Source organism: Sceloporus undulatus, chromosome 4, assembly GCF_019175285.1.
Source record: "Sceloporus undulatus isolate JIND9_A2432 ecotype Alabama chromosome 4, SceUnd_v1.1, whole genome shotgun sequence".
NCBI classification, from domain to species: domain Eukaryota; kingdom Metazoa; phylum Chordata; class Lepidosauria; order Squamata; family Phrynosomatidae; genus Sceloporus; species Sceloporus undulatus.
In genome coordinates this window covers 53,373,832-53,398,269 of record NC_056525.1, presented here as the reverse complement: position 1 = coordinate 53,398,269, position 24,438 = coordinate 53,373,832, and the positions used below count along the sequence as shown (strand labels likewise).

The 24,438-nt window shown below is 41.5% G+C and overlaps 2 protein-coding genes across 3 annotated transcripts in view; one reads left to right on the top strand and one right to left on the bottom strand.

The window, feature by feature from the left end:
* The window catches only part of CAMK1G (calcium/calmodulin dependent protein kinase IG), an 80,498-nt gene extending 73,825 nt beyond the window's left edge, over window positions 1-6,673 (top strand). The window contains exons 11-14 of one of the 2 annotated variants that reach the window (XM_042465411.1): window positions 864-951; window positions 1,673-2,097; window positions 4,754-4,886; window positions 6,032-6,673. In XM_042465411.1, the coding sequence (XP_042321345.1) occupies window positions 864-951; window positions 1,673-2,097; window positions 4,754-4,841 (601 nt within the window). In that variant the 3' untranslated portion in view covers window positions 4,842-4,886; window positions 6,032-6,673. The remainder of the gene's footprint in view (window positions 1-863; window positions 952-1,672; window positions 2,098-4,753; window positions 4,887-6,031) is intronic. The other variant, XM_042465413.1, reaches the window with a different exon arrangement.
* The window catches only part of LAMB3 (laminin subunit beta 3), an 80,829-nt gene continuing 63,013 nt past the window's right edge, over window positions 6,623-24,438 (bottom strand). The window contains 7 exon segments of the mRNA XM_042465414.1: window positions 6,623-7,232; window positions 8,972-9,125; window positions 10,134-10,310; window positions 13,816-13,957; window positions 16,195-16,402; window positions 20,470-20,614; window positions 24,385-24,392. Of these exon segments, the coding sequence (XP_042321348.1) occupies window positions 7,093-7,232; window positions 8,972-9,125; window positions 10,134-10,310; window positions 13,816-13,957; window positions 16,195-16,402; window positions 20,470-20,614; window positions 24,385-24,392 (974 nt within the window). The 3' untranslated portion in view covers window positions 6,623-7,092.

Here is a 24,438-nt window from a genome sequence, read left to right as displayed (position 1 = left end):
GTATTCTGAAGTTCCCCCAAATGTAGTCAAGGAAGAAAAGAGAGTCTACAATCTGTAAATGGCTAGCGAAGTTTCCAAAAACACCTGTGATTACTCTCACACTGAGGACAAGTAACACAAAAGTGCCTGAGTTGTACCACATCAGGTACAACTTGAAATCCCTGCATGAAACTCTGTACGAAATCCCTGAAGCAGGAGCAAGAGGTAACTTGTGTTTGCACTTTCTGCCAGAGGAGTATCTCCTTGGTGGCACTCCAGAAAGCCAGAAAGTTTACCAGAAAGCAGGTCTCCCAGGATACCTCTCCCATAATGCCCAATCTTGAGGAAGGAGCACTTCAGACCCTGAAGATTCTGCCCATACTCTATCTTGTTCAGAGAGATATTCCAAGAAGAGTGAGATCAGCTGGTGATTGAGGAAGGTGAGGATGGCAGTGGCTGCATAGGATGTGGTTGATCCTTGTGATTCAGCCAACAGAAGACCTTGTATTGCCACTTGTCTAAACACATGTATCACCTTAGTGAGGTCTAAGACTCAGAATACATGACAGATGGAAACTGCAGAGGTTTTCTCAGCAATCTGAACTTGTCGTTGTTGACTGTTGACTAATGCTTTGGGAAGCAGAAATTTGTTAGAGCCATCTTTGGTACGGCATTAAGATAGCCAAGGAAGGAAGCATCCTTACCTCTGACCAGGCTAAATACTGAAGAATTTGTTTATATTGTGATCTGTTGCCTATTCCCTTTTGGATTTAATTACTACTGATTGAATATACAAAGACATTAGCGAACTGTTGTGAGAATACAAAATGCCTCTCAAGCACCATCTGCCTATGTGCCTATTTTTCCTCTCACTCCATCTGCAGGATTGATGGAAACACAGCCCTCCACCATGACATATATCCATCTGTCAGTGCACAGATCCAGAAAAATTTTGCAAAAAGCAAGTGGAAGGTATGTTTACTGATGCTGATACCTAAGGATATTCTACTTGTTTGCACATGTCTAGCAATGAACAGCCACTCCAAAGAACACTAGTGTAAAATCCGAACCACTCAGTGAAGAGACCTCTTAAAATTTATAACGTTTACATACCATTAAGTTTAAAATGGATTTGAGTCTGACGTATTATGAAAAAACACATATCAAAGTACGAGATCAAGTACTTCAACAATGGGAAAAACTGCTATACCAATTTAGCAGAGCTTGAAAAGTTTACTTGGGAGGGAGACTATAGCTCTAGGATCTCTCAGCCAGTACGGCTGAAAAACTTTTCCAGGCTCTGCAATATAGTATATGGGGGAAGGGACGTTTGAGGGCTTGTATGATCATTTTTGTGTATAATTTATTTAGACTTTTGAGGTCACACTCCTAAACACATTTACTAGGAAACAGGTCCCATTGGAAACAGTTTGCTTTACTTCCAGGTAGATATGTTTAAGATTTCCCTGTAACAACACACTTCTGTGGGTCAATCAGATAAACATCTCCTGATTTATTGCTTAGTTTCTACCTGTAGTGAAAGAGGAGGAGAGGTCATATGAACCTGAGGTCTGCTTCCATTGTGTCCTCAGGCAGAATTTTCTGAGGAAAGCAGTATTATTTTTTAACAAACATACAGTTCATTGGTCTGTTTGGACACTCTCATAATACATGCTGTCTTCTCCTTTATTAGCAAGCCTTCAATGCTGCAGCTGTTGTCCACCACATGAGAAAACTTCATATGAATTGCCACCACTCTGACGCTAGTAAAAAAGACAGTCTCCCATTCATACAAGTGCAAAATGCCTCAAGGCCCAATACTCCATCCATTGCCAGCCATGAAGACCAAAATGAAGATAACAAGATACCAATCCCCAAGTTACCATATCAAAATGCTTCAGCTCCTTCTGTACAACAGAGCAAGATGGCAGACAGCAAGTGTTCAGATCACCTGGTTATTAAGTCCCTCCCCATCACTGCCAGCACAGATATGGAAGCCATCCAGAATCCTCCCAACAGATCTTCATTTGGCTGCAGTACCGCATGTGGAACACATGAGAAAGTGAAGACTGCCTTTTGTTCAGAGTCAGTACTCCTCAAAAAAGGTGCCAAGCCCAAGTAGGTATCCATTCCACTTAAACTAAATTATTGAAGCAGAGGTCTTCAGTACTATCTAGTGTGACTTGGGGGCTGTGCAGACTGGCCAATAAGGCCAGCCTGGGGGCGGAGTCAGGGCATGGCATCCATACGATGCATGCCCCAACTCCGCCCCCATGATGGTGTAACACCATGCATTGCTCGACATGGCATGAGGTGTCATGGTGCTCTTCTGGCACTCCATTTACATGTCACAGTGTCAAAGGACACCTTAAAGCCGCAGTGCTACAACTATCATGCCCTTTCCAGAGTGCAAAAAGGAGCCACTTTTCGAGGCTTCTTTTTGCACCCTGGAAAGGCCAGATCGGGGCCATGGCATGCGGTTGCTGCAGCCCCAATCTGATGCAGTTTAAGGCTCCCCCTTAGGGGCGGTCTGCACAGCCTCTTAGATACTTACCTAAGTAACTTACTAATGAGCCCTCCATATGTGTTGGTCTAAAATGGGCATCACTGCCTTACCACTAGAGTGTATTGACTAGGGCTGGTAGGAGTTTACTCTAATTCCTCTGGAAGGCTCCAGTTTTGTGAAAATTGGCATTACTGACTGTCAGTTACAGAGAAGGAAAAAGTGGATTCAGGTAAAGGTGAGGTGTTGATATCCTGTTACTTTGTTCTTTGATCAACTCACTCTTTTTTGTTCTCTAAGGGCACCTAAAGCCATTCATGATAAAAATTTATTAAAATGAACACAATATTATAAAATATTAACAACAATAATGCAAACAAACTGATGATGATGAAAATAAGCACAACATTAAAACTAACTCCACAAATAAGAAAGCCAGAACAAAACAAAGTGCACAATGTAAACAAAAAGGGCAACAAGTATTATGGGACTGATGTTTGGATTAAAGTGCATGAAAATTCTGGCTTTCCAGACATGGGATTACACTTCCCATCATACCTGACCACTGGACATTGTTATGAGGACTGGAATCCAACATGTTTCCCTATGTTTCCAACCAATTGTCATTCCTCACTCTGAACTAAAATGATTAAATGGTCATCTGTTGGGAGTGCTTTGATTGTGTATTCCTGCATGGCAGGGGTTTGAACTTGATGGCCCTTAAAATCTCTTCCAATTTATTATTCTATGATTCTATGACTTCACATAGATTTTCCCCAACTCCAGTCCAATGACACCACCTCCCAAGAGCTACCATCTCAATGTGTAGCAAATCAGTTTGCATATAAATAAAATAAAATGGCTCTCCTAGTTAGTTGAAGCAGCAACTCAACTGAGAGTCTTTTAGTTCAGATGATGATGATTAGTAGCATCAAGATCAACCAGAAAAAATTCATCAACATTCCTTAACCATTTCCTAATGACATGCAGACTGAAAAGGAGTGTATTGCTCTTCTGAAATGAGAAGGAAGCTAGCCTGATAAGACACTAAGGGGGGAAAGGTGTACCACAAAATAAGCACTATAACAAAAAATTTTAAAAACACTACTCCTTCTATCTAAAAATTGTGCATAAAATGCTACCTGGCACCATTTCTTGAATATATAATGAGGAAAGAATTGATAAATCAGAGTATTCCTTGCCTAAGAAAACCACTGTGTGTCTGGTTGTAAAAATATAGCTGAATGCTCTGGCTCCCCCTTCTCCCCAAGCCGCTAAATGGCCATGTTGGGAAGATACAGGAGGAAAATGAGTTCAGAGTACAGTGACTAGGTGATGGGGTAGATTTCTGTCTAGGGTTTTCTCTGCTATTTCTGTAATCTCTTAATTTATTAACACAACCGGAATGCATTGGTGGCCATATATGTAGTTTAATGTAAATACATTTATTGGAAGTGTGTGTATCTACAGAGAAAGAAATAATATGTCTAAAATCTATGCAGTCTTCCCTCATAAATTCACTTCAAAAGAAAGCCCCAAAATGCATGTAGCAAAACTACTATTTCAAACAGTTTCCCTTTCCTTCAGGAACAGGTATTTTGCAAAGCTAATGAGTCATTTGCTTTTATTGTTTGTTTATAAATAGTACAGTACTTACTCAGCTAATATTTAATGACTTCATCCTTCAGCTAGTTCATTTCTATACATATAAAAGGTAAAGGTATTCCCTGTTGACAAGGTTGTCAAGTTGTGTCTGACCATAGTAATGCTTATCTCCATTACTAAGCCAAAGAGCCAGTGTTGTCAGAGACTACTCTGTGATCTTGTGGCCAGCATGATTGCACAGAATGCTGTTTACCTTCCCACCATTGTGTGAATTTATCTACTTGCATCTGCATGCTTTTGAACTGCTAGGTTGGCAGAAGCTGGGACTAGTGATGGGAGATCACCCCATCATGTGACACCTGGGCCTTGAATTGTCAACCTGCAGATCTTGCAATCAACAGAGTCAGTGTCTTAACCACTTGAGCCACCATATCCCTATACATATAAGATGCACATATATGTAATTACAACACAGGTGTAGGGAAACTGTAACCATTCAGATGTTAGATTCTGACTTCCATCATCGTAGACAGCATTAGGAGATTTGGAATCCATCTTCCACATTTGCTTCATCTCTGCTGCAAGAGATAATTGTTACTTTCTTCCATTCACATTGGAAAAAAACATTATTTTCTTTTGTTTTCCATCTTCTCTTTCCAAACTCAGTCACTTCAAATCAGAAGTCCTTGTTCCAGCAAAAAATAGCCATTCATATTTTGGCACTGGGCAGACTGGAGTTTGTTTGGTGATGTGATGTGAAAGTCAGCCATATCACACACACACACACCTACCTTTCCAGGTAAGTGTATCAAGATCTGGACATTACCCAAGGGCTTTCTAGCAATGAAAAATGCTGTGCTTAAACTTGAAGTACCACGGTGTTGTACTGCTAGCCACATGATCTTTTATCTTTGCTTAGTACTTAATAAGGAGTAACTTTTCTGCTAAGTAGATCACTTCCTTTTGAGCAGGGGTTCATGCACGCTAATCAACTATAGCACTATTACAGTTGTTCCTGTATATCCATGGTCTCTGCATCCATGGATTTAACTATCCATGACTTGAAAATATCCCACACGTACAATAATCCAAAAATCAAACCTTGACATTCCCATTTTATATGAGACACCATTTTCCTATGCCATTTTATATAATGGTACTTGAGCATCCACAGATTTTGGTATCGATGGGAGGGGGGATCCTGGAATTAAGTCCCAGAGGATACCAAGGGCACACTGTGTTCCACTTTAACTGACATGGTTCCATCCTATGTAATTCTTGAGTTTGTACTTGAGTGAGGCACTAGATCTCCCTTTCTAATGTAATTCTAAATGCCCCTCTCTAAACTGCCAGTTCCAGAATTCCATAGGATGGAACCATGGCAGTTAAAGTGGGAAAATAGGGCTACAGTTCCATTGTGTAAATGGGCCCCTGGGGTGAACACTGGCATTGGAGAGGGGAATACATGTATTCTAGCATCACTGATGATAAGGATTTCTTCAATTATAGTCTGTGGATCAAACTAGAGACTAAAGAGGATTCATATTCTCTACAATAAATCAATGTTTCCTCCCTCAGTGGGATTTTTTCACAGATGTGTATTCCACAGATGTGTGTTCCAGCAAGCCACTTTACAAATTAAGCTCATGTTTTTACCTCTTTGTGACCAATCACAAAACAAAGCATGCTAAATGCAAAATACATAGGTGATGGTGATTACATACTATGACAAACAAATGTCTTTCACAACTTCCAGGAGCACCTCTACCACAAACAAATATGTGAAATGTATTGCCTAGTTTGGCTCTAAGTTATCTACAGGACTGACAGGATCTCCATCCCTGTTTTACAAACCATTAAAAATCACATATGAAGAATTAAATGGGAAATAGTTTTATAGTCAGAAGTGCTACATATGAATAATAATTTTCACTTGTCTTTCAGAAGAACTGTTGGATTCTTCTCTTCAAAGCTTCAAACTCAAGCTTCAGTTCCGCAGTAAGAGAGAAGGATTTGTCCAGAGTTCTGCAAGGGAGAGCTAGGCTCTCAGAAGGCAGTGGCCTTTCACTGAAGTGCTGCACATTCATAGGCTTGAGGATTCCTATGGTGCCATTCTCCTGAAATGTTAGAAGGATCATTCATACAAACTGGGGAAACTTTTTTATAAAGGAAAGATGCCAGGATTCTATTAACAGTTTCAGTGTATTTATTTTCATCCTTCTATAAAGTCATATCTTCCTTGGCAGAAGGAATTGTGTTTCTGACACAGTTCAGTAAAATATGAGAACAATTGCCGGGGGGGGGGGGGGGTTGCTTTTGTTTTGTGCTGAGTGCATGTGGTTGAAGCTGAAAGCATCCCATGCTGACTCCTGTGTCTCTTTCATTTATGATATGGGCACAATCTGCCAAGCACAGATGTTTCACAGTGGCCATTTGTTTCACTGCAACTTGCATGGAGCTTCTGTACTGGTTCCAGTGGGTGGAGGGACTTTACACAGCATTCCTGTTCTCTTATGGAATTGAATTCTGCTTCCAAGCCAGTAATTGTTTAGTTATACCATGCTTAATAAAGTCAATTGTTTCTAAGTGGCTGCTGGTTATTGACAACAATGCAAACAGCCTGAGGGCTCCCATCCCAATGTGAATGGGAAATTTGTTTCCTTTGACTTGCTGAGTATTATTCTGTCAATAATTCAGGTGGGTGAATAACAAAATGTCTTCTAATAGACCATAAAAAACAAGATACATGTCACCATAATTGTAGCTAAAATTTCTGTCTACAATCCATAGCTTTTCAAAATCCAACTTTAATCCGGTTTCACCAGAACGCTCAAAATAAACACATGCTCTGCAAAAAGCATCCATCAAAAAGCTTTAGTTCAATAGGAGAATTCTAGTAATAAAAAGATCTTGGAAAGCTAAAATATAAAAGGCCAAAAAACTTGCTCTATCTGCAAGGAGAAAAAAAGACAGAAAAATCATCCATCAAGAAATAACAAACTGTTCTAATCTGTGCAAGTGGCATAATATGCAACTCTGCGGCTGATATGGTCACGAATTGTTTCCACTTTCTTTTCAAGGCCTGCCAGCTTGGCTGACTCAAGGACAAGAGCACTGTTACTCACTTGAAGCTCTGTTTCTATACCTGAAGAAAGAACGACAAATAGATTACATACAATAAAACCCTCATCTCTGGTTTACATTCACTCTTTCATTCTTTAACGTTTTCATTTACTCTTTACTTCTTTAATGTTATAGAAGTCAGAGCTTGGAAAAGTTATCTTTCTGTACTTTTTCTCTCATAATCCCCCAGCCAGTATGACCAGTGGCTGTGCTGGCTGGGAGTTTCTATGTGTCATAATTTTTTTAAAAAAGATGTATCCAAGCTTTAAAACAAGCCAGAATTTACTTTGTATGTGTGTATTTTGCTTTATCGTTACTGACTGGTCAGGGGAGAAGAGAAGAGAGAGGCTAAGGACATCTAATTTTATAACACATATTCCCTGCTACTGAATCTATCTACTTATCCTATCAAGGTCATGTTTTACTTCTGAAGAAATCCCTTCCTAATTTCTTCTATCTTCTTCCCATAGCTTATTTTCTGGCAACATTCCCAAGGGTGCACAGCTGCTTGTGCATAAGTTCAGCATTAGTTTTATATTTTTCAGCCCAAACAATAGATGACATTCTGTTAGTGATCCCATCTTGATCATATTTGGCAGAGGAATTCAGCATCTCCACCTGCTACAACCCATTTCCTAAGTTACTTATCTGTTTTCTATCTGGTGCCTCTCTATATGGCCACTCAATGTTCAGGGAACAACAATGGAAGAATGAAAGGCAGACAAGCAACTGGCCATCTCAGTTCCTGCAACCATCCACAGGAAACTGTACCCTCCCAGTGATTCTCTAGTGACCCACACTGGCTGCCCTCATCCTCTCTGGCCATACAGCCAGCAAACAAGTAGGTTCACTGTTGGTGGATGTGGGGAGAAAAACACAAGGCATTGCTAATCCTAGTTGAGATTTATCATCCACCAGGGCAAGAGAGGAGCTCACCCACTGACTTACAATTCCAAGTGGAGAAAATGTGTAAATGCATGGGAAATTGCCTGCTGCAAGTAGTAGAGAGACAACCAAGAACAATATAAAGAAGAATTTCTGGTACAGATTTATAATTGGTTCACATTTATATAAATAACTTTAAAAGCTCTGGGCAGTATTATCTATTTTTTTTACTAAGCAAATTTAGCAGTGGACATCTGCTTGTGTCTAGATGATAGGCTATATTTTCTGTCTGTCCACAACACCAGACAGAATGAGCCTCATTCAGCCTCCCTAAACCATTGGCAGAAACTGACCCAACATAATGGAACTGCTGCTTCATGCCATAGCATCCTAATCAGTTTAGCATTTCTCCCTGATAAAGCATCAGCTCCTTTTGATGGGGCCAAATGAGTTTTGACATTGACGTCAACCGACCCTGCTAATATATGCTCATCATGTTCTGCATGGGAAATTGCCTGCTGGCCTATTTAATGACATCAACATTCCTTGCTGCTTTCACTCAACTGTGAGCAGTAGTAACTGGCTGGCAGCAGCCAGCTGCTAAGTCACTGGCACAAGGCACCTTCAGTGAAAGGCATTCATCAGAGGCACAGCTTTATCAATGAAAGCAACATCAACTTCCCTTCCCAATGAAACCTCTGGCTTTGGGCCAGTTAGTTATTAATGCTGCAACTGCCACAGGGCCAAGGCATTTAGTCTACACATTGGCTGCTTCCCAAAACATATTGAGCAAAGCTATTAGATTTAGATGCTTCACAGTGAAGCATCGACCATTAAAAAAAAAAAAATGTGAGTTCATATCTATATTCTCCTTACCTCCCATTTTGGCCATCATATTCAAAGCTTCTTTAAGCAAAGTGTTGGCTTCCATTTGGGCATTTTGGACCCGGACCCCTTGTGCACCCATATTTATACCTTGGCCCATCCGCCTTTTTAGTTCTGAATATTTTTGTTTCACTTGTTCAAATCCCTATGGGTGAGAAATGATGATAGAGATCAAATTATTAATTATAATTCATTGTGCTAATCTTGCATTCATAATTCAAGATTCAGTACATGATATCCTGGAACTCAGAGTATCTAGACTTCAATCATTCATAAAAAAAAATCTCACATCTATATGTGATAGGAGCTATGTGTAATTCCAGCCATGGGTATGCAATGCTGCATAAAATGTGCTCCTATTTTTATACCCAGTTCTAATTATTTGTAAAACTGGATTTCATGCTTCCCTATTCTGCTTTCTCCTCTGGAAGACTAACTGTGTTTGCCCACCTCAGTTCCTTATCTAACATACCTTCTATCATAGTAAATCATCTCAATTTGTCCAAAGACAGTCACTCGTCAAATCACACTTAGATTTTCTTCCACAATGCTGTTTAAGGGTATGATTAGACCCATGCTTGGAAAAGTTACCTTTTTGAGTCACAAATCTCAAAATCCTCTGACCAACATGGTAGCTAGGCTGGTGGTGAGATCCTTTGAATAATGGTCCAAAAAAGTAACTTTTCCAAACTCTAATTTAGCAAAGTAAAAATATCTGTAGAGGCTATGCATACTGACAGACACAAGCTATTGTCAAGAATAACAGCTGAGCTGAGACAGGAACACAAAACATCCCTCCAAAGGGTATGATCAGGCTGGTTTACTGACATTAAAGAATTCTTTAAAAGCCATATTGGATCAGATCAGAAGTCTATTATTTCAGCATTCTGGTGCCATCTAGGTGTCTGTGAAGCCTACAAGCAGGACAGGAGTCCAATTGCAAACTCTGTCTCTTAAGTTCTCCAGCAACCAATTTATACAAAATATTGCCTAATGCTTGAGATAATACTGTATATAGCCACAATGCCTGGTAGAAATTGTTTTCAGTATTGCATTCAATCAACTAATTTGCAGTAAGATTCCTTGAATCATAATCCCCAGATTCCTTCAAAAACAAAACAAAAATAGTTTCTGGAAGCTCCAATTTTCATACCTGCTGAGTCCTTTTTGCTTCATCACTGGCTTCTGTTGCTCCCTGCTCAGCATCTGCAACCCTTAGCTGGTTCTGATTGATTTTGCTTCGTAGGTGACTAAATCTCTCCGTGAAGGTATCCAGCTGATCAGTGATGTCCCTCAAGCTCTTCTGAGATGGACCAAGGACAGTCTGGATCTGAACATTGACAAAGAAGAGATTCTTTGGGGGAGGGGGGCAGGATAATAAAACTATCAAACTCTCAGCCTTGAGAAATAACAAAGGTCCTTAACTTATTAAGATTTGAAATGAGGTTGAACGTTTTTATGTTAACTGTCTCATAATTATTTAGAAGGGAACACTGACTAAGAAATTCAAAAAAATTACCTCAGAGCCCGGAGCATGTGGTCCATTTGTGTTTAGTGTTGCACTTTCTGATAGAATAACTAGAATATTCTCTGAAAATAGTTTGAAACTTGTGGCAAAAATATGGGAGGAAAGGACCCTTTTACTAAGGAAGAGAGCAAAGGTTGCCCCTTATTCTGATAAATGTATATCATAATTGGGGGGGGGGAAATAGTCTGGATCAAAGAAGAATCCAAAAAAGTAAAAGGAGAATGCAGATGGAGAGAGAGAGAGAGAGAGAGAGAGAGAGAGACCTCCTTGTGATAGGAAAGCTAGCATGGTGTAGTGGTTTGTTTGAGCTGGACACTATTATTATTATTATTATTATTATTAACCTTTATTTATGAAGCGCTGTAAATTTACACAGCGCTGTACATGCAATCTTTTTAGTTAGATGGTTCCCTGCCCTCAGGCTTATAATCTAAAAAGACATGACACAGAAGGAGAAGGGAGTGGTGACAGGGAAGGGTAAGAGGTCCAGCAGTTCCTCTCAACCTCCGAGGCTTGGACCAAGGCAGATGGACTGAAGGGAGGGCTTGGCTTCAAAATGGAAGGTTAATCATTATCCAGGAAAAATACATACTCACAAGTAGGATAATACATATACAGTACATAGCAATACAGGAAATGGATCGATAAACAGCCAACAACAGAACATCAGATAGTAGGCGACAATTATGCGATGCCTGGGAAGGCTTCTCTGAATAGAATGGTTTTCAACTCCGTTTTGAAGCTGGTTAAAGAAGTGATGGCTCTTGCTTGTGGAGGAAGAAGGTTCCAGGAGTGAGGGGCAGCAAGTGAAGGGCGAATCCGGGATGGGCAGAGGAAATCCTGGGCTGGGGCAGGAACCCTTGACTACCAGAAACAGAGGGCCCTGGTGAAGGTGAGGAGAAAGAAGGTCTGATAAGTAAGGAGGGGCCAGTCCATGGAGGGCATTGATGTCGACAGCAGGAGCTTATACTGAATGCGGAAAGGGAGAGGGAGCCAGTGAAGGGATCCAACACAGGAGAGATGTGGTCAGAGCGGTGGTGGAAGTGATAATGCGTGCAGCTGAATGCTGGACAGAGTTAAAGGCGGAGGTAGAAAAAGGAAGCCCAAGCCAGGAGGACATTACAGTAATCAAGTCGTGAGATCACTAGGGCATGGACCAGGATCTTGGCAGTAGAGGCGGAGAGATTGGTCGGATTTTTGGCAATATGTACAAAAAGAAACTACAAGCCTTGGCTGTGGTCTGGATCTGAGGGATACATGACAGAGAAGAGTCAAAGATAAAGCCAAGACTGCGGCTTGCTGGACTGGAATGGAAATGTTGTACAGAGAACAGAAAAGGAGTGTTGAAGGTTGGGCTTAGGAGGAAAGACAAGAAAGCTCTGTCTTGGACATGTTGAGCTTCAAACGCCGATGGCGCATCCACTGTGAGACAGCTGTGAGGCAGGACGAGACTTGGGTTCAAGCCTTGGAGAAAGGTCAGGGCAGAAAGATACAGCTGGGTGTCATCGGCATACAGATGGTAGGAAAAACCAAAAGAGCTGATGAGTTTTCCTAAGGACAGTGTGTAGAGAGAAAACAAGGGGACCCAGAACAGACCCTGGGGAACTCCAACAGATAAGGGAACAGGAGAAGAAGTCAGACCCCTGCAACTACTGCAAAAGATCTGCCAGACAAGTAAGATCTAAACCAGTCGAGAACAGAGTTTGAGAACCAAGGTCAGAGAGTATGTCATAGGAGACAGTGATCAACAGTGCAAAGGCTGCAGACAAATCGAGAAGAAGAAAAGAGTAAAGGCCATAGCCTTGGCCTGTAAAAGGTCATTCGAGATCTTAGTGAGAGCTGTCTCTGTAGAATGCCTTGGGCGGAAACCAGACTGAAAGGGATCGAGAATGGAATTGGCTTCAAGAAACTCAAGACAGCGCGAATAAACAACCGTTCCAAACTTAGAAAGGGGAGAAGAGAAATCGGACGATAGCTAGACAAAGAGGAGGGTCAAGAGAAGGTTTTTTCAGAATTGGGGAAATGCGAGCATGTTTGAAGTCCGACGGGAAGGAGCCTGTAGAGAGAGAGAGATTGAGATATGGAGAAGCGAGGGCAGAAAGGAGGGAGCTATAGAGATTAGAAGGAGTAGGAATGGATCAAGAGGACAGGTTGCAGGTTTGGAAGAGTTCAGAAGTTGATAGAGTTCATCCAAAGAGGCAGGAGAAAGACAGAAAATTTGTTAGGCGAAGGCGATAGAAAGATGAGCAGAAGAAGAAGAGGACTTAATCATAGCCTCAGAGAAAAGGCAAAGACAAATGCCCTCTGAACAAATTCTGCCAAATCTTAGCTGGTTCTGACTCACTTTGTTTCATAGGTGACATAAATCTCCATGAAGGTATCCAGAACCCTACATGGCTTGGGTCCAACCTATTTGAGGGATCGCCTGCTCCCATATAATCCGCCCCGCACACTCAGGTCCTGAGGAACTATTGCAGCCTTTAAAAAACCAGACTAACTGCTACCTCCCAGAGGCCTTCTCTGCAATTGCTCCCAAACTATGGAACAGTCTGCTGTTCAAGATCATCAAATTGCCAGCTTAGACAGCTTTAAAAAAGCTGTCAAGACGGATCCTTCCGGCAGGCCTTTCCTGAATAAAAGTGCCGCGGCCACAGAATGACTGCCCCCCACACATGTATCAGCCTACCGCGCTGTCCTTGCTGTATTTTTGTTGTGTTTTAATAGATGTTTTAATTGTAACTTGTTTAATTCCTGTTTTAAGGGGGGGATTTGGGACATAAATTTGTAAATGTGGATTTTAACGTGTTTAAGCCGCTTTGATTGTCTTGTCACAGAAAAGCGGATATAAAATAAAAGTTTATTTATTATTTATTAACCCATGATATGTTCACCTTAGGGTCACCAAAGTCAGAAATGACTTTCACACACACCACACAACACCTTGCATTAGATCTTTTTCACCCTGGGACAAAACGGAGCTTCTTTTAAAATATATATTCCTCTCCAATGACATATTTCAGTATTATACATCTCATATTTTGCAACACTTTATAAAGTAGTTGTGCTTCACTTCAGCTGTGCTGAACAGCTCATCAACTATGCAGTCAGTCTACTAGAGTCATGCTAAACCTCCGTTATTACCACTTCCTTGGCATGGCACTACGTGTCAAGCACTTGGCAGAAAACAGCTAAGTGCTTGCTTTGTAGGCTGCACTTGGCTTGGAAGAGTAAGCCATTTTGGGAGGAAGGGTTAAATAAGCACCTAATATAGGGTTTCAATGGAAGGAGCTCAACATGGGTCAGCTACCTCATCAAGGCGACCTTGGATGAGTCGAAGGGAATAACCAGAACCACTGATAGTATCTTCAGCCTCATGAAGTGCTGGCATTTGCTTGTATCAAATGTCCACCACATCCTCTACATTGCCCTCAATAGCATTGGCTCGGTTCCTAAGAAAATATTAAATAAAACGGAGATATTAACTTTTGAAAAGAACACCCTCCTTGCAAATTCCTATCACATACTGATATGTGTCTAACAGAATATGAAAACAGACAATCTCTTCCATTAAAAAGGGAATAACTGAGCAGCATAAAACAAACCATTAGGCAAATTTCATTCCACATCTTTGTTACTCATTGAGAAAACTGGCATAAGAGACCTAGATGCTATTAGTAATAAATGCAGATATAGTCCAACATACTCCTGCATATGTCATTTTTGGGATGTTGTGGAGGTCAGAAATTCTCTACCAATCTCATGCAATGATCAAACCCTCCTCAAATCCACCTGTTATTTGCTGTGGTGCTCCTAACATGGCCATTTATTTAATATTTAGATTCATTCCTATTCATGAGACTTTAGGGCAGTGCTTCTCAATTATTTTCTGTCATGCCCCCCCAGGAAGAAGAAAACATTTGCGCCGCCCACCACGCGACGGTAAATAGTATCATTTTCTATAAAATGTTATAAGTACACCTCGCATAACACGTATCCTGAGCCTCGCGCCCCCCTTTACAGAGCCTCGCGCCTCCCCTGGGGGGGCCGCCCCACTATTAGAAGTACTGCTTTAGGGTGACATACAAGTAAAATCAGTATGACAGAATAATTGATGAAAATAATGGTTGGGAATCGGCATGGGAATTGCATCTTCATAAGTGGATTTAGGAGTGTGGAAATAGAACTGAGTCATTTCACAATGTTCATATAATTAGGGACTGCCATTGATTTACAACATATGAGCATCCAGTGTGCAATGACACTGATGTGCCTTGGGGTATACCCTGTACACATCTGGAAACCAGCTAGGAAGTGCTGGAGTGCAGCAGGAGTGGTCCAGTGTTGCTCAGAAAGTGCCCAATGCACATCAGAAGTGTGCAAAGTGCATTAGCTGTCCCAGTGACATCACAATGCTCAGTGAACATGAAAGTGTTCAGTATAAATAAAAAATGTCTGATGTGCATCAGAAGTGCCTGTGGCTCATCAGTTGGTTCAAGCAAACGGTGGAACACTCCTCCTGGTGCCTGGATGTGCATGTTCATAATTTATTAGCAGAGTTCCATTCATTTCTGCAAAACAGCTAAGGATTCATAAAGTTACAAAATGTAAACCATGCTGTAGCATCTTAGCCAATCTAAATAGACTAAAAACATGTTAAACAATTGACAAGTTAAAACAGATTAAGAAAGTCAAAACAATTTTAAAACATTTGCATAAATATTTTGACATGAGTAAATTAAAACGTATAAGTTAAGAAAGGATTTACTGGATAGCAATGTTTTTACTGAGCATCTAAATAAAGCCAGCATCAGTTCCAGTTGGGTCTTCAACATTTGGCTGGTAGAGAGAAGGGGAACAACACAGAAACATTCAGCTATACCTAGATGCTGAGCACTGTCACCATCCTCCAGGACCTCCCAAGGACTGCCAAGAGGTCCTGGAGGTTGCCTCATCACTGTGTGTCTAGATATAGGAACATAGCTTCTCTATTCCTCCTCTGGTTTCCATCAGCCAGTAAATGGCTGTGATGGGGGCACTGCAGAAGCTAAAAGGTAGGCTTTGGAGTTGAAAGGGGAGATGTTTCATAGTTCTGTGTGGAATTTTATAATATATCTCCCAATCAAGGCTCACACCCAGTATCATGCCAACATAGTGAGGGTAAATAATATGGACAATTTTGTTTTGTCCATCTTGTTAAGCAAAACTACATAATTCTTACTTCCCAGACTAATGTAGTTCAGGACATCCTCTTTAAGAATCTGTAAGTCTACAAATAGTGTGCAACAATGGGAAGTCAAAGGCTTTCATGGCTGGAATCCATAGTTTTTTGTGGGTTTTTCTGGCTATGTAGATGTGTTCTAGAAGAGTTTATTCCTGACGTTTTGCCAGCATCTGTGGCTGGCATCTTCAGAGAATGCTGGCATGGAAATGAGTGGGGTATATATATTGTGTGACCCTTGGTTGAGAGGAAGTGATTTACATGTTAATCTGTGGGACCAAAATTTAAACCAGACTTTTAAATCTAAATTATCTGGAAAGACAAGCATCCTATCCTGATGGAGCAAAAGAAGGAACTTCTTCTGAAAAGTACCATAAATAAAGCCATGCCATATATCATTGAAACACTGGATTATTTCCATCTCTTCCCTTTCATGATACAAAAATATCAAAGTCATTTTCTCTTTACCTGGCTTCTTCAGCTTCCTGCAAAAGCTGTTGGGCCTTAGCAATGTCCCCAGCTGTTTGCGCGATTATGCTTTCAGGGCATCGTAGCTTAGCAGCCAAATTCTGGATCTCATTCATCTTTCTGAGAACCATAGTAGAGTCAGTAGGAAGATGAAGGGAAAGAACATAATTGCTGACCTGCTGGATGGTAGCAGCATCAGTGTCTGGATCTGAATAGATTACGAAGAAAAAACAAAAAGCACGTTGAGTTTATACGCTTAGTGTTTAAAACCAGGATCAACATAATTTAACCCTGAATCTTTGCCTAATGTGTGGCCTGGTCCAAAAAAAAAGGAGGGCCATAATTTGCCCATTCCTGCCTTAAACAGGTTTCGAATTACACAGAAGCTTCCTTCTGGTTTGCCAACTAAGGGGCTTTACAGATGGATGGTGGGATGCCACCCCTTTTGCCCCGGATCGGTGCCAAAGTAGTTGCATGCAGTGGTACTGATCCACTCCCTCTAAGGAGCAAAAAGAAGCTTCCTAGAAGGGGCATCATAAGTGCCATGGCGCGGTGTCATGACACCCCTTCCATGCAGTGCCATTTGAGCAATGCACACAATGTGCATCATCATGGCACACACCATGTGTATGGGCGCATGCCAAGATAGTGCCCAGGCAGCGTGGTGAGGGCTCGGAGCATGTATTTAGCCCAGAACAATCAAATATACTTATTTCCCATACAAAGATAGAGGACCAATCTTCACACAGACACAGGTTCTGACCTGGGTCCCCCTCTGTGGACTCACAATGCTTCTGTTTCTCTGTGTTTGTAGACATCAGGCAATCACTTGTCTGTCATTCTCTGCACCTGCCAAATTCTAGAGCTCTCAACATTTTAAAATTCATCATCCTCTTTAAGGCATCTCACATTCTTAATATTCTACCCTAGAAAGCTGTCATTTCACAGCATGCTTGCTCCTTAGTATGCATTTCTAGACTTTTAACAATGACAGGACAAGTCCCCTACCTCAGGCTGAAGACTGAAGAAAAGAATGTGTTTAGAAAAGAAGTCTTTCAGATAGACAATCTGTTAAATATGAACTTCTTGCAAAAGATATACCAAATTCTCAAGAGACATTCAGAAAATAAATCTAAGCTGATGATAATGCATGAAAAAACAAAAAGAATGTGAGGAGCATATTTTCATACTGAAAACATTAAGATCATTTTTTTTAAAGTTCCAATATGTCAGAAAAAGAAAACCAGACAGGAATATGGTTGGATGATTAGAGGGCAAAGGTGTAAACTGTGTACGGGAATAGAATAAGAGGACTGCAATGAAGTTAAAGCTATATTAGGGCATCCAAAATCCCACTAACTTGACCAGATAAGCAGGGGCATGTTGTTTAGAACTCCCCTCCACACAACCTGATGTACCTTCCTGGGTTGTCTGTGCATAAAGTATGAATATTTCCAGAAGGGATGCTAGTATACATATAGCTGTATAGTATATGTGTCAGCTTCCCTCTGAAATATATTTTCACTATACATACAGATACTCAAAGGCACAAGTAATATAATGTATGTAATGTTATGAAGCAGGGTGACATAGCATGCCTACACTTTACACTCATATCAAAATATAAATTGGATTTTGAAAAATCACAGGTTACATGAATTCAGAATTCATAGGATGTTGAGGGAATCTGACTCATATGGGGTCAAACTAGATCTTAAAGTATGTATTCCCTGCAATTATTTCACTTTCCTTTCCACAGTGAGATTCATTCAAAAGTGGATGGCTTAGGAACCAGAGGTACAAATTAAGCCCATGATTATTTTCCAACAACAAATCACAAAAAAAGCATGTTAAATAGAAGAAAAGGCAAGAATAGGCAAGTGATGTGATAGACACCTTTCACCACTTTAAACACCACCTCTTCTAAAACACATTATACAAACCATCTGGTTTGACCCTGAAAAAGTGTTGAAAAATCCAGGTATATTTAATTTAGAGAAGAGGGAAAGGAGATAAGATAGCAGTCCTCACATATCTGGAAGGCTGTCGCACAGAAGATAGAGCATATTTGTTCTCTGAGCTAGAAAGTAGGATAGAACTTTTAACTAAGCATTAGTCATGGAACTACCAATTCCAGTAGTGGGATTACATGCTCCTGTGAGACATGAGGCTATGCTGATAGTAGTGGTGCTGCTAGTAAGGTCTCATCGTCCTATGGCTCTTCAGTCCTTGAATCCTTACTTTTTCATCTCTTATATAACTGCATTGCATCCAGTATCTTTTTATTCCTTTCTTATTTTATTATTTTGTGCCTTCAGAAGCTATAAGAGTATATAAAACTATAATGTCAGAATGCCACTACCACTACAGATACCTTCTTTGAAGACAACATCTATGCAGATTAGACGTCTGCAAGCAATTCCAGAGACAGTATAACTTTTTTTCTGAAATGCACACATGTGTTGCCATGCAGTATTTTTATCAACAATAAAATGTGGCCTTGATTCAAAAGAGAAATTGCATATGCTTTAATATAACACAGATAGCAGTCCAACTTATAGCCTCCTATATAAAGTTCTGTGCACAACAGCTATTGTGCAAATTCTATTTCAGTACCAATAGAGAAAGTAAAAAGATAACTGACAGAAGACATTACATAACAATGTTTATTGAACTGAAAAGACTAAAACTAAAGTCTTAAGGACCACCAATTCACTGCTGTTTGTCAGAGTAGGCGTTGTACAGAACACCCAACTTTAACCAGATAGAGCCAGCATCAGGATTCGATTTCCCGCTTGGCCATGAAAAGCCACTGAGTGACTTTGGGTGAGTCACACACACTCTGCCCCAGAAAACCCTGTGATAGGGTCCCCTCGTGGTTGACATAAGTCAGAAACAACATGAAAAGACACAATAAAAATTACAACAACAAAACCTTGAGCAGTTTTGAATTTAATTCACATTTTCCATTTGCTGTATTGATTCCAAAGGACATACAGAAATGTAAGAACTGGGCTGTTTCTATGGCCACATCTGGTTTATAATCTCATTAACTGTAATCTCTTTTCTGAGATCACCAGAAGCTGCCATTTGAAATATAAATGGAATGGGAAGATATTTTTAAGTTTTCAAATATGGTTAATGAAAGATAATGGAATTACTAGTTTGTTAAAGATGTTACTTTACCTATTCTGTCTTTCCTCCATATAAAAACAACACTTTTGGAGAAAAATATCTAATCCCTATGCAACTTCATAATTTCCAGATACTGTATGTAGAATGAGAACTTCCATCACCCCTGCCAAATAAGAGAATCATAGAAATTTTGACTCTGAGCCAGATGTGGCCATAAACCAGATGTGGCCATAGAAATGGCTCTGTCCTACAGAATCCTGAGATGTGTATTATTATTATTATTATTATTATTATTATTATTATTATTATTATTCTGTTTATTTATATCCCACCTTCCTTCCAGTACAAGGACTCAAAGCAGCTAATAAATTTAAAACAGTCTGTCTTAAAGCAGCATAAAGCATTAAAAATACAAAGTTTAAAAAACTATTAATTCCAACATTTAAAAACATTACATTATTAAAATTTAAAAATTTAAAACTCTTTAAAACAAAAATAAAATAGCACCCATATCATTATTCGAAGGCCTGGCAGCATAAAAACGTTTTTATCTGCCTCCAAAAAGAAAGCAAAGCATTTGTAGCTTGGTGTAGCACCAGAAGTCTATGACAGAGAAGACTAAATGCCCCAGAAAACTACAGTATCCTTTGTCCAAAATACTTGGTACCAGAAGTGTTTTGGATTTTGGAGGATTTTTTTTTAATTTAAAATATTTGCATGTGCATAACAAGAAAAATTTAGAGATGGGACTCAATTTTAAACACAAAGCTTTCAGATATACCTTATACACATAGTTTGAAGGCAATTTTATACAATATTTTATGTAATTCTGTACATATAACAAAGTTTTATGCATAAAAAACCCACCAGAAAACAAAGGTGCCACTATCTAAGCCAGCCATGATAAAGGTTTTGGTTTTTGGAATATTTTCAATTTTAGAAATCCAGAAAAGGGAGACTCAACCTATACAAATGCAAAGATCATATAGCACTGAGCCACAGCAGTTGAAACAGTGTTATACTGCTATAATTGTACAGTGTGTGTATATGCCAGCATACCTGAAAAGTGTGAGGTTGAGGAAGACCATTCTAATACAAAGAATCAGCACAGATGTTTTATGGATTGGCTTCTGGTCATACCTGACAGGAAGTTGCGGACTTGGCGGATGAATTGCTGGGTGTGCTGAATATCTCCCTCTAGCTGTTTCCGAGTAGTGCTCATTTGGTCTCCCAGGCTTTGGGCATTAGTCTGAATTTTGTTGGCAGCTATTTCCATAGCTCTGATCTATTAACAGCCAAAGCAAATTCATTTACTGTACAGAACACTCTAAAAATTACACACTGAGAACTACAAGCTCAACTGATTCTAGGGATGTCTTTGAGCAACAAAGTTAATGTCCTTCAGTTACCCTATCATTCATAGGATTTCAACAATGTAAAAAAAGTGATTTTAAAAAAATAGTAAAAAGAACATAGTTGGAGCAGAATCAATCCATAGGCATTAAGACCATGAATATTACTGTTTGAATTTTGCATGATTCCATTCTGGAATTTTAACAACTTTCATTGTGAAAGAGTCTTGTCTCAGGGTGTATCTATACTTTAAAAATAATGCAGTTTGACACCACTTTAAGTGCTGTAGCGTCATCCTATGGAATCCTGGAATTTGTAGTTTTACTAAGTCTTTAGCCATCTCTGCCAAAGAGTGCTGGTGCCTCATAAAACTCCAAATCCCAAGATTTTGTAGGATGGAGCCATCATAGTTAAAATAGTATCAAACTGCATTATTTCTACTGAGTAGATGCACACTCAGATCTAATCACATACCTGGTGCCTCGGGATACGAATGACGGTTTACGAAATTTCCGGGATACGAAAAGTTGGAGTGGGGGTAACTGTTTCGGGGTTACGAAATTTTTTCGGGTTAGAACGAATTCATTTCGGCGCGAATTCAAACGATGCAAAGTGCAGCTATGGCTTTCCAGGGCTAACGGAAAGCAAGGGGGCTGGGTAGGGTTAGCTTTGGCGCGAATTTTGAATTCGTTAGCAGCAGTGATGGCTTGAAAATCAAGCTGATCATCTGGATTGGCTAACGAAATTGGGGGGGTGGCCTTGCTTCAGAAAACAAAAGCCAGCTTCCATTGATCTGCCCCTTGGTCTGCCCTTGTGGACTGTTGAGGAAGAGTTTCTTCTGAGCTCTAAACTCGTGGTCCAGTGCAGGCTTGGACTGTTCTGGATTTCTCTGCCTTTGACTTTTCGGCTTTGCCAGGGTATTCTTCGGATCAAGACCGGCATCAGGAACTTCTCTACAGGTAGGTGGATGGATTTTACCCTTCTTCTGTGGGGTGTGAGCATGCTTTGCTGTGGGTGGTGGTTTGCTTTCTTCATGGCTCTGCTGTTTTCAAAGTGTTGTGTGTGACTTTTAAAACTTTGGCCATGGTCGCATGTGGCCAGAGACTCTCACCATAGGGTGCATTTTCTGATTTGTGGATGCTGGGCTTCATTTGCTGCTTTGCTTTCTTCATGGCTCTCTGTTTTCAAATTGGTGTGTGACTTTTAAAACTTTGGCCATGGTCGCTGTGGCCAGAGACTCTCACCAAAGGTGGCATTTTATGATTTGTGGATGCTGGGCTTCATTTGCTGCTTTGCTTTCTTCATGGCTCTGCTGTTTTCAAATGTGGTGTGTGACTTTTAAACTTTGGCCATGGTCACATGTGCCAGAGACTCTCACATAGGGTGGCAATTTTATGATTTGTGGATGCTGGGCTTCATTTGCTCTTTGCTTCTTCATGGCTCTGCTGTTTTCAAAGTGTGGTGTGTGACTTTTAAAACTTTGGCATGGTCGCATGTGGCCAGAGACTCTCACCATAGGGGCATTTTAGATTGTGGAGGCTGGGCTTCATTGTGCTGCTTTCTTTTCATGGCTCTGCTGTTTTCCAAAGTGTGGTGTGTGACTTTTAAACTTTGGCCATGGTCGCATGTGGCCAGAACTCTCACCATAGGGTGGCATTTTATATTTGGGCGGGTTTGGCCTATGGGTTTGTGTTGGGGTCTTGGCCATGGCTGTGATATTTGAGAGTGTGGGGTGTGTTTTGCAAGTTTGGGCCAGAGAGTGTGACCATGGGGGTGGGGGTGGTTTCCAATGGGCTTTGCTCAGTGCCTGTGCCTTTTGTCCTTTTAGGCTGAGCTATGGCTCCCAGCCAAGCGGTGAGAAAAAGAAGAGGGCTCCCTTGTCCTTGGAGACAAGAAGGAAATCATCGCAAGCACGAGAGGGGCGTGCGCTTGGTGGACATTGCCAAGAGTATGGACGAAACCCTTCGACAATTGGCCTGTCCTCAAGCAGAAGGAGGCCATCAGAGCTGTGTGGCTCCAGCGAAAGGCGTGACGACGATTGCCAAGCAGAGGACACCGAAGCACGAGATGGAGAGCCGCTGCTTCTCTCGGATTAAGGAAAAGGAGCGACTCGGGGACACTGTGACCCCCCTCGGTCATCTGTGAGAAGGCCACCACCATTTTCGAAGACCTGGCAGCAAGGAGGCGGTGAAGGAACTTCTTCCGCAGGGAGGAGCCACGCCACCCCGGACTTCAAAGCATCACGTGGCTGGTTTGAAAGGTTCAAGAGAGGACGGGATCCACTCGTCGTCCGTCACGACGAGGCGTCCAGCGCAGACCACCAGGCCGCCGAAGCATTCGTCGTCGATTTCAGGCCATGGTGGAGGAGAAGGCTACGTCCGCAGCAAGTTGTTCAATTGCGACGAGACGGGCCTCTTCTGGAAGAAGATGCCTCGCCGCACCATCACCCAGGAGGAGAGGAGACTGCCAGGCCACAAGCCTATGAAGGACCACTCACACTTGCGTTGTGTGCAATGCCAGCGGGGACTGTAAGGTCAACCCCTGTTGGTGTTACCACTCTGAAAATCCAAGGGCCTTCAAGGCACACAACATTCAGAAGGACGGTTGCCAGTGATGTGGCGTTTCAATGGCCGCGCATGGGTCACAGCCTCCTTTTTGGAGTGATCAACAGTGTCTTCGCCCCGACAGTGAGCGGTACCTGAGGGAGAGATTGCCCTTGAAGTGCCTCCTCCTCTTGGACAATGCTCCTGCGCACCCGCATGGCCGGGAGAGGACATCCTCGCGGAGTTCTCCTTCATCAAGGTCCAGTTTCTGCCACCCAACACGACCTCCCTCTTGCAACCCATGGACCAGCAGGTGATTGCCAACTTCAAGAAGATCACACCAAGCACCTGTTCAGCGTTGTTTTGATGTGACGAGAGAGCACACAGCTGACCCTCGAGAGTTCTGGAAGCAGCATTTTGATATCGTCGTGTGCTTGAAGATGGTGGACTTGGCTGGCAGAATCACCAGCGCAACCTGATGGCTGCATGGAGGAAAGCTGTGGCCTGATGCTTCTTCCTTGGAAGGGTCACAGACCGAGGGTGCTGAGCCAGGTGAAGAAGAAGAGGTGCACGAGATCGTCTCCATCGCAAGGTCCCTGGGACGCGACGTGACAACAGGACGGTGGAGGAACCATCGAGGAGCACAGCGAGGACCTGACAACAGAGGACCTGAAGGCCTTGGCGGCCATAGCAACACTTCGCCGTGGATGAGGAGTGCTCCATTTTCGACAGGGGCCAGCAGGAGGAGGCTGTGGGGCATTTTTGCCAACGCAGAAATTAAAGACATTTTGCGCAATTCCAAAGTGTCTTCATATGTGGAGAAGCACCACCCTGAGAAGTGCTCACCAGCCATGCCATTGCCCATTTGTAATGTCTGCCTTAGCCATTTTAAGACCTGCTTAGGCCGGCAAAGCAGACCTTGGACCAGTTCTTCACTAGAGAGGGAGAACCGTCATCCAAGAAGGCAAAAGTGACCCTTAAAAAAAAGGTGACCCTTAAAAACCACATTTTTTTTTAAAAAAATGGTTAACTTTGTAAATTGGTTGCATTGGCTAACTGTGCTGATGGTTAAATTGCTTGAATTGGATAAATTGGCTGAAGTGTTAACTTGCTTGAATGGCTGAAGTGGTTTAAATGCTTGAATTGGTTTAAATTTGGCTTTTTGGGCTGCCCCTCTCCTCCTCCCCTCTCCTGCCTCACTCCGAGATGCCAG